Raw genomic sequence first — 9,704 nt, 5'->3', positions numbered from 1 at the left:
GGTGGGGAACAATTTGGTGGCCATGTTGGTACAAAAGATTGGCTGCTGAATGAACGCAAAGGGTGTTTGGCTCTCTTTTGCAGCCAAGCTGCTGTGTGAATATGCCGTCCCCCAGCCAGGAATAGCTCATTCAGCAGGTGCAGGGAGGCACAGCACATCCCTCCCTCTGGGCAGTCCCAGGCTGCGGGGCAGGGTGCCTGCTGGCTCACTCCCACTGGTGTGATGGGCACAGGACAGGTGGGGATCAGGAAGGCCTTCCTTGATCCCTGTCCATCAAATCACCCCAGCGGGCTATTTCTGGCTCTGAGCAGGCAGCCGGGGATTAGGGGCCACTTGCCAAGAACACGGCCTCTTGCACAGGCCCATCTCTGCTCAGGGTGGTTGGCTCTTCGGCGGATGATGGACAGCTTCCATAGCCTGGAACTGGTGTGATAACAAAGATGGGTGGGGGTTCCTAGGGAATAGCAAAACACAGGCCGAATCCCCTGAAATCTGGATGTCCCGTCGCAGCAGGACTGGCAGCAGAGTTCCTCCAGGGGTGGCGGATTTAGGGGCACCATGCGAATTGGACTGAGGATCAGGTTGGTGACCCTTCTTTACGAGCAGCAGGAACACTTCCCTGCTGCCATCCCTGATCTTGGGGTCTTCGTGGGTCAGCAGGAAGCAGTGCAGCGCCCACCCTCATAATCACAGCTCCCGCCCCCTCAGGAAAAGAAACCCCACAACCCACCTGGGGAGCCACAGGAGCCAAACCTGCAGCCCCTACATATTGCACCATTCTCTGGGACAGACATTGCCCGCTCCCCAATGGCTAGGGGTGCTTCCTCAGCAAGAGGGGCTGCATCTTCTCCTCCAAGGGAAGAACCTCTGAACGCAGACCATCACCCATTGCAAAATCTGCCTCTCGGCCCGTTCTCACCGGTGCTGCTTAAGCCAGCTGGTCAGAAGCCACTCCCCAGGCTCAGAAAGGGACCGTGCGGAAAAGGGGGCACTGAAGGCTGAACCTCGCAGGTGCCGGTTCCCGGATCTGGTAGAGGCTGGCCAGCTCCTGTGATGCCTGCTTGAGGAGGAAGCCATGTCCGAACTCTGGCTCTTCCTTTGGCCGCTTGTGGGGACCAGCTGAGGGGGCACCCCCAGGAAGAAGTGGCTGAGGATCCATCTCTGCCCTTGCCCCCCTCCTCCCCACGCTAGAGGATTGCGCCATTCACAAGGGAAAGAAACACACCCAGGAGGGCAGCACTCACCAAGGCTCCAGGCAGGGCAGGAATCAAGATCCAACAAGGCCAGAAGACTGCAGCAAGACCCCTCCTCTCCCACTTGGGGAGGATGGCAATGCCCCCTTCCCCCAGCCCAGGACTGCTGCTCTTCCCATGCCAGATCAGGGCACCCACTGCCAGGGGTAGACTGCTATCGCAGGAAGACGCTGGGAGCACAGCAGAGAGAGCCATGCCCAGATGCCTAGTGGGAAGGGTGGCAGGATCTTGGTGCAGTCCTGACATCTATGTGGGGAAGGGGGCAGCTGAGGGAGGATGGGTTCCTTTGGGACCCTCTGTAATGGTCCTCCTAGCCAGCAAGAGGGCCAGTCTTCCGGGGACTTGGAAAGGACGGGGCTGCCGTGGAGGTGTGGGTCTGTATTGTATGCGCTATTCTAGAACTGAACTCTTGCACCTGCGAGGTGCCCCCACCTCGCGGGAACGGCCTGTTACGCTACCGAAGGCCGGCCTCCATGACGGGTCTTGGGACCCACAGAGGTGGCACGCGAAGAGGAGGAGCCTTTGGGGGTTTTTAGACAGGGCATTTTTAAGGGGTGGGAGGGTAAGGACGGGTGTTGGGGGAAACCCGTTGGGGGGGGTCCAGTTCCTGCGAGTGCTCGCGGCGGTAAGTCTATAGGTTCGGAGGTCACGGGGGGGTTTGTGTTCCGTCGGTTGATGGTGGTTCTATTTGCACGGTAAGTGGGAGGCAGATGTGAGGGAAGGGGGGGCTCATATCGTTCTTTGGGGGCGCGCGCTCGATGTTTGCAGGCGACCGCGCGCCCCGAGCCCCCAGACTTCTCCCGTTTCCCGGATGGTCAAGACTCTCAGAGCCTGGGCCTTCGGCTGATGCTGTGCAACGCACGGTCCGTGGCCAATAAGGCCCCCCTAATTCATGATCTTATCCAGGGGGGTGCCGCGGACCTTATGGGCGTTACGGAGACCTGGTTGGGTGCAGAAGGGGGCGTGCCCCTTGTCGAGATGTGCCCACCGGGTTTCCGCGCATTCCATCAGCCGAGGGCTCAGGGTAGGGGTGGGGGGGTGGCGGTTGTGATTAGAGAGAGTCTGGAGCCGAGGGAGACCACTGTACCTCAGATTGCCGGGTGCGAATCCCTCTTTGTGAGATGGGGTCATAGGTGTCAGATGGGCTTGCTGGTCGCGTACCTGGCTCCTTGCTGCGTGACAGCTGCCCTGCCCGAGCTCCTGGAGGTGCTTGCTGGGGTGGCAGTTGAGATCCCCAGACTTTTAGTCATGGGGGACTTTAACTTGCCATTGTCCGGCTCGTCATCGACAGCAGCTCGGGAGTTCATGGCTTCCATGACGGCCTTGGACATGACCCAAGTAGTTGATGGCCCTACTCACATTGGGGGAGGCACTTTGGATTTGATTTTTGTCTCTGGTCAGTGGTTGAGAGATCTGGACTTGAAGGAAATAGTCATTGAACCTTTGTCATGGTCAGATCACTCTCTCCTTCGCCTGGACTTTCTGACCGCCATTCAACACCGCAGGGAGACGGAGCCGATACGTTGGTTCCGTCCCAGGCGCCTGATGGACCCGGAGAGGTTCCGGACGGAGCTTGGGCCACTTCCTGAGAGTCTGGCTCACGGCACGGCTGAGGAACTTGTTGCGGCCTGGGAACAGGCCACGGTGGGGGCCCTAGACCGTGTCGTGCCTTTGCGGCCTCTGACCCGGCGCAGGTCCCAACCGGCTCCTTGGTTCTCCGAGGAGCTGAGAGGGATGAAGCGCCGGAGAAGACGCCTAGAGAGTTCCTGGAGGTCTAGCCGTTCGGAGGCTGATCGGACACTAGTGAAGTCCTATAATAGGGCTTACCTAGTGGCATTGAGGGAAGCGAGGCGTAGCTACGCCTCCTCCCTCATTGCATCGGCAGATAACCGCCCAGCCGCCCTGTTTCGGGTGACTCGTTCCCTCCTTCATCAAGGGGAGCGGGATGACCCGTTGCAGGGACGTGCTGAGGAGTTTAACGGTTATCTATACGATAAAATCGTTCAGCTTCGGGACGGTCTGGACCAGAATTGCGGTGACTCAGATGGGACGTCTGAGGGTGGTCTTGGTGACATTTTGTGGGATGAGTTTGACCCTGTGGCTCCCGAGGACATGGACAGGTTGTTGGGTAGGCTGAATGCTACCACGTGTTTACTGGACCCGTGCCCCTCCTGGTTGGTACTGGCCACTCAGGAGGTGACACGAGGCTGGCTCCAGGCTATTACGAGCGCTTCCTTGGTGGAGGGAGTCTTCCCAGCCGCCTTGAAAGAGGCGGTGGTGAGACCCCTCCTCAAGAAGCCTTCCTGACCCGCTGTTTTAGGTAATTATCGTCCGGTCTCCAACCCGCTCATGCGAAGGTTGTAGAGAGTATGGTGGCATATCAGTTTCCCTTGCACCTGGAGGAAACTGTCTATCTAGACCTGCTCCAGTCCGGTTTCCGACCGGTTACAGCACTGAGACGGCTTTGGTCGCGTTGGTGGATGATCTCTGAGGGCCAGGGATAGGGGTTGTTCCTCTGCCCTGGTCCTATTAGACCTCTCAGCGGCTTTTGATACCATCGACCATGGTATCCTGCTGCACCGGTTGGAGGGATTGGGAGGCACCGTTTATCGGTGGTTCTCCTCCTATCTCTCCGGTCGGTCGCAGACGGTGGTGGCAGGGGGGGAGGTCGGCTCCGAGGCGCCCCACTTGTGGGGTGCCGCAGGGGCCGACCCTCTCGCCCCTTCTGTTCAACATCTATATGAAGCCGCTGGGTGAGATCATCAGTGGCTTCGGTGTGAGGTACCAGCTGTACGCTGATGACACCCAGCTGTACTTTTCACACCGGGCCACCCCAACGAAGCTATCAAGTGCTGTCCCGGTGCTTGGAGGCCGACGGGTCTGGATGGGGAGAAACAGGCTCAAGCTCAATTCCTCCAAGACAGAGTGGCTGTGGATGCCGGCATCCCGGTACAGTCAGCTGAGTCCACAGCTGACTGTCGGGGGCGAGTCACTGGCCCCGATGGAGAGGGTGCGCAACTTGGGCGTCCTCCTGGATGAGCGGCTGTCTTTTGAAGATCATTTGGCGGCCGTCTCCAGGAGAGCTTTTTACCAGGTTCGCCTGGTGCGCCAGTTGCGCCCCTTTCTAGACCGGGATGCCCTGTGCACGGTCACTCACGCCCTCGTGACGTCTCGCCTGGATTATTGCAATGCTCTCTACATGGGGCTCCCCTTGAAGGGCATCCGGAGACTGCAGTTAGGTCAGAATGCGGCTGCGGGTTATAGAGGAGCCCTCGTGGCTCCCGTATGACACCTATCCTGCGCAGACTGCACTGGCTACCTGTGGCCTTCCGGGTGCGCTTCAAGGTTTTGGTAACCACCTTTAAAGCGCTCCATGGCATAGGGCGGGGCTACTTACGGGACCGCCTACTGCTACCGGATCCCTCCCACCGGCCCGTGCGCTCTCACAGAGAGGGACTCCTCAGGGTGCCGTCAGCTAGACAGTGCCGTCTGGCGACGCCCAGGGGAAGGGCCTTCTCTGTGGGGGCTCCCACCCTCTGGAACGAACTCCCCCCAGGACTCCGCCAGCTTCCAGACCTCCGAACCTTCCGTCGCGAGCTTAAAACACATCTATTTATCTGCGTGGGACTGGACTAGTTTTTTAAATTTTTTAATTTTAAATTTTTAAATTTTATAGGGGTTTTAATTGGTTTTAATATCTATATTATTTTAATAATCAGGCTTTTTGAATATGTTTTCTTAATAGTTTTCTTAATTTGTATATATATGCTGTTTTATTTGCCTGTGAACCGCCCTGAGTCCTTCGGGAGATAGGGCGGTATATAAATTTGAATAAAGTAAAGTAAGAATAAAGTAAAGTAAAGTCTGCCCCTAGGAGCCAACATTAGGAGCTGGGAAGCAAGTGTGGGACTCGTCTCTAGGGGAAAGGGAAGAATCCCACACCAAACAGCATGGCTAGGAGTGGCCTGATGCTGCCCTTCTCTCGAGAGCTGGAAAGGCCACTGGGGCAGGGCAATGTTGATTCCTTCCACACCAGAGCTACGGCTGCTTCCCCGTAGCCCCGTTTCTCACAGCCCCAAGGGTGGGGGTTGCTGCTGGCCACAAAGGAGGGTGCAGAGGAAGGCAGAAGAGCAGAGAAACCAGTTTATTGCAGACCAGCCCTTTCCGAGGGGCTTGGAAGCAGACCCCCGCCCCTCCCACTTCCCAACCCTGGGTTTCCTGCCTTATGGATGTATCAAAATTACAAAGGTGAGAAGCCTCAGCTTGTGAATGGTCCCCAGATGCAGTCAAGCACACAACGCTTGGGAGCTTGTGCAGGAGAGGGCCTCCTGCCGCAGGGGAAGGAGGCTCAGGAGCTGGGGGGAGCCAAGCGACGTTGAAGGGCTGTGGGGTTCTGGCAGGCACTTGGGAATCAAAGGGCAGAGCCAGTCCTTTGGCCAGCACCCGCCCTTAAGGCAAAATGCTGAGGCAGAGACTAGGAAGGGTGGGCAGAGCCCATTGTCTCTCCAGATTGCATAGCCCCAGGGGGCTCCACGGTCCTCAAGACAATCAGGCTGAGCAGGCAGCCAAGGCAAAGGGAAAGCTCCTGGGAGGGGCAGCCCCGGAAGGCAGTCCAGAGTATGGCATGAAGAGGCTTCAGGGCTTGCGCAGAAGCAGTGAGCTTAGCGGCAAGGGCCCCGGGGCCCGGCTATGAGGAGGGCTGCCCTTGCTTGGGGTCCAGCCATGGGGCAGCTCAGTTCTGCCCTTCGTCCCGCAGCTCCGAGGGGAGGAACTTGTACTGCTGCTGCCGGATCATGGCCAGCTTCTTTCGCGCCTCCTCCAGTTCCCGCTCTTTGCGCAACATCTCTTCCTGGGCAGCGATTATCTGAGGAGAAGGAAGTGGCAGCAGTCACCTTGGGGGAAGCCCCTCTGGCTCTGCTCCAGCTCCTCCCAGGCGGGGGACCCTTACCTGCGCAATCCCCCCGACCATACGCTCCTTCACCACCACTGTTGCGTTCTCCTCGTCTTCAAAGGCCGCAGCCTTCTGCGCTGCCTTCACCAGGTTGTCTGAGGCCCTCTTGACTGCATTGCCAGCCGCCTGGCGGATTCGGGAGGGAAGGGGGTTACCCAGGGCAGCCTCGGTCACCCTGTGCCTGCAGACCCCTGAGGGGGAGGCCCTGAACCTTCCAGCCGATTGCTGCCTCTGGTGGAGGAGCTGATCTGGCTGGCGAGGGCTGAGTGGTTGAGGGACTCCCCTCACCTCCAGCAGCAGGGCTGCCTGGGCCTTGGAGCCAGTGTGCTGGAAAGAGGCCCGGCCCCAGCTGGCCCAAGAAAGGGCAGCCCTGACTGAGTCCACCAGGGCCCAAACTGGACCCGAGAGAGGTCGATAGCAGCCACTGGAACCGATAGGGAAGGCGGCTCCTCCCTCCTTCAACGGGAGGAAGGGCAGCTCCCTCAGACCCTCGTCCGCCTCTGCTCTCCTCACCTGCAGGCGCTTCATTGCCTCGGAGTCCTGGTCTGCCTTCACCTTGCACGCCACCAGGAGCTGTGCCGTGGAGGCTGCCACCTGCTTGGCCGAGGAGATGAGCTTCTCTTCGCTGGCATGGCCTTGGACTGCCGCATTGGCAGCTTCACAGAGGTTGTTGGTGGCGGCAGCCACCATCCGGGCCTTGGCAGAAGAAGGAGGGAGGTGAGCAAAGGGTGAGGTGGCTTTTGTGGCCACCACTTGCCATAAAGGGCCCACACAGACCGAGCCCCCAAGAGCCCTGGAAGCCTCTGCTGTGGCCTAGGGAGCCCCCTTTCTGCTCGAGCTCTACCTTCTCTGATTGACATGGCTCTGCAGGATGGCTGGGGAGGACCTTGGGGGTCTCAGGTTAGAGCAAAAGGCTCCTCTGCCCACGCCGGAGAGAGTGTGGGAGTGTGGGTGTGGGAGAGGCCTCCCTCAGTAATGGTCATTCTAAGCAAGCAGAGCTCCTTTCCTGTGAGTGGACAGCATCCCCCCAGCCCCCTCCACACTCACAGCTGAAATGAGGCCTTGAGACCACTGTCCATCATCCAGGGCATTGGCTGGGATGGCGCCCACCTGACAGAGAAAGAGAGAGAGGCAGAGAAAGATGGGGTGGTCAGTTCCAGGCCAGACTCAGGGGCTTCCTGCCCAGGCGCACCCCCCCCCTCACTTACTTTGCCTTGGGCCACCAGCTCCCTCTGGGCTGCAGAGGCCGCCTTCACCAGAGCGCTGGTGGCCGCAGCGATGGACTTGGCTGCCTCCAAGATCTGCTCTTCAAAGTTGAGGCTCTCATCTGCTTGCTTGAGTGAGAGGGGACCGTTAGTGAGGGGGGAGACCCTTCCCACCAGAAAACATTTCCCCAGGGAGTAATGACCAGGGCTTTGAGCCAGAGGGAGAGCTTCTGCTCCCCGCTTGTGTTTGAAACGAGCATGAAAAAGCCCCAGACTGGCTCTGCCCGGGGTGGAGGAAGCCTGGCTGGCACAGGGCCATGTCATCCGGGGGAGGGGGGGAGCAGTATCCGGAGTCCTCCTAAGGACCCCTGCCGTGCAAGGGGGCTGCCCAGGCTGTTTCTGGACCCAGCAGTTCTGGTGCAGTGAGTGGGGCCCTCCCCACTTCCTCCCACTGGGCGGCATGGAAGGGGCAGCACTCAGCTGGCAGTGACTCTCATGCACTGCTGGGGATGGGAGCCCACCTTGGGCTTGGCTCGTGGCTTCAACTGCTCCAGCTTCTTTGCTGCAGCCTCGATTGCAGCAGCTGCCCCCAACAACTCATTTTCAGCAATGACTGTGGGGTCCTCAGGGTCCACCCACTCGGTCCCTGCGGGAGAGAAGCGAGCACAGGGGTCCAGAGCTGCCCCAGGCGATGCCCCAACTCCCAACTCTCCTTCCATGAAGGCTGCCCTTGCTGAAAAGCTCCATCCTTTTCTTTTCTTCTTTCTTTGATAAAGTTTTTTTAAATTTTTTCTCATAGACATACCTTAACTGTATAGTTTCTTATCTAACATATATATTTTCTTTTAGGTTTCATACTAATACAATCTTCATCCTAAACTTTTTAAGTCTATTCGGAGTTGCTCTTCTATCATTTCATCTCCCTTGTTTTACAACAATCCTTCTTCTCCCTCTCCTCTCTTTCCTTTCTCTCCCTTCTTCCATCTGCTCTTCTACTTCCTTCTTTCCTACTCTCCTTCTCCTTCTCTACTTCCCCTACCTTTCCCCCACACCTCCCTTCTTCCTCCCTTCAAACCTTTCTCTCCTACTCGTTTCCCCTCTCCTTTTCCCTTTCTTCTTTCCATTTCTCTCCTTCCTCTCTTCTCTCCTCTATCCCTCTTTACTCTCTCTCTATTGTTGAATTCATTTTCAGTTTAGTATTTTCCAAAGTGGTATTTGAGCAATCCCAATTTTTACTTTCTTTTCAATTACTTTTTCATTTTACTAAATTCACACTTATCATAAATGTACATTTATATAATAAAATTTTCTTTCTCCCCACCCTTTCCCCTTTTCCATTTACACAGGTGTCTTCTGGGTTTCTTTTTTGTCTTCTCTCTCATTTACTCATACCTTATCTAATTTATTTCTCTGTAATCTTTTATTCGTATTTCTTTTCTAAATATATATATAATCGTCCCCATGTCTTGAAATATATCTATTCCTCTTTGTCTTTTATTCTCAATGTTAACCTATTCATTTCTACACATTCTAAAATCTTCTTTATTACCTCTCCTTCTGATGGGATTTTTTCTGTCTTCCACTTTTGTGCAAATACAATTCTTGCCGCTGCTTTGTGAATAATCAAATACGTATCTTTTTTGTTATACTTCTCTGGCAATATGCGTAATAAAAATGCCTCTGGTTTTAACTCTATACGTTGGTGCAACATTTCCTCTAACCATGCCTTTTTTGATGATGTTTTTGATGTTAGTTGTCCATTTTAGATCTTGCAATATGGTAGAACCTAGAAATTTGAAGGTTTCTACTGTTGATACTGGGTTGTCTAGTATTGTCAGAGGTGGAAGTATGGAGGGGTTTCTCCTAAAATCTAACACCATTTTTATGGTTTTGAGTGTGTTCAGTTCCAGATTGTTTCGGTTGCACCACGAGGCTAGTCGTCTGACCTCCTGTCTGTATGCGGATTCATCATTGTCTCGAATGAGACTGATCACTGTTGTGTCATCTGCGAACTTCAGTAGTTTAACAGATGGATCGTTGGAGATGCAGTCATTGGTATACAGAGAGAAGTGGGGAGAGCACACAGCCTTGGGGGGGCCCTGTACTAATTGTACAGGTGTCTGATGTGATCCTGCTTAGCTTCTCCTGCTGCTTCCTGTTTGTTAGGAAGCTTGTGATCCACTTACAAGTCTGTTCAGGTACCTGTAGCTGGTTTAGCTTAGTTAGAAGAGTGTCTGGGATGATGGTATTGAATGCTGAACTAAAGTCTACAAAGAGAACCCTTGCATACGTCTT

The 9,704-nt window shown here is 55.7% G+C and overlaps 1 protein-coding gene across 1 annotated transcript in view; it reads right to left on the bottom strand.

Annotated features, from left to right (window-relative positions):
• Positions 1-5,381: 5,381 nt before the first annotated feature.
• TLN1 (talin 1) overlaps positions 5,382-9,704 on the bottom strand; it is a 44,721-nt gene continuing 40,398 nt past the window's right edge. Inside the window, exons 51-56 of the mRNA XM_058172560.1 lie at positions 7,931-8,055; positions 7,413-7,538; positions 7,252-7,314; positions 6,718-6,900; positions 6,202-6,330; positions 5,382-6,117 (exon numbers count right to left, since the gene is read on the bottom strand). Of these exons, the coding sequence (XP_058028543.1) occupies positions 5,986-6,117; positions 6,202-6,330; positions 6,718-6,900; positions 7,252-7,314; positions 7,413-7,538; positions 7,931-8,055 (758 nt within the window). The 3' untranslated portion in view covers positions 5,382-5,985. The remainder of the gene's footprint in view (positions 6,118-6,201; positions 6,331-6,717; positions 6,901-7,251; positions 7,315-7,412; positions 7,539-7,930; positions 8,056-9,704) is intronic.

Source organism: Ahaetulla prasina, chromosome 2 (assembly GCF_028640845.1).
Source record: "Ahaetulla prasina isolate Xishuangbanna chromosome 2, ASM2864084v1, whole genome shotgun sequence".
NCBI classification, from domain to species: domain Eukaryota; kingdom Metazoa; phylum Chordata; class Lepidosauria; order Squamata; family Colubridae; genus Ahaetulla; species Ahaetulla prasina.
Note: the sequence above shows the minus strand (reverse complement) of the source record. Positions and strands in the feature narration are given on the sequence as shown.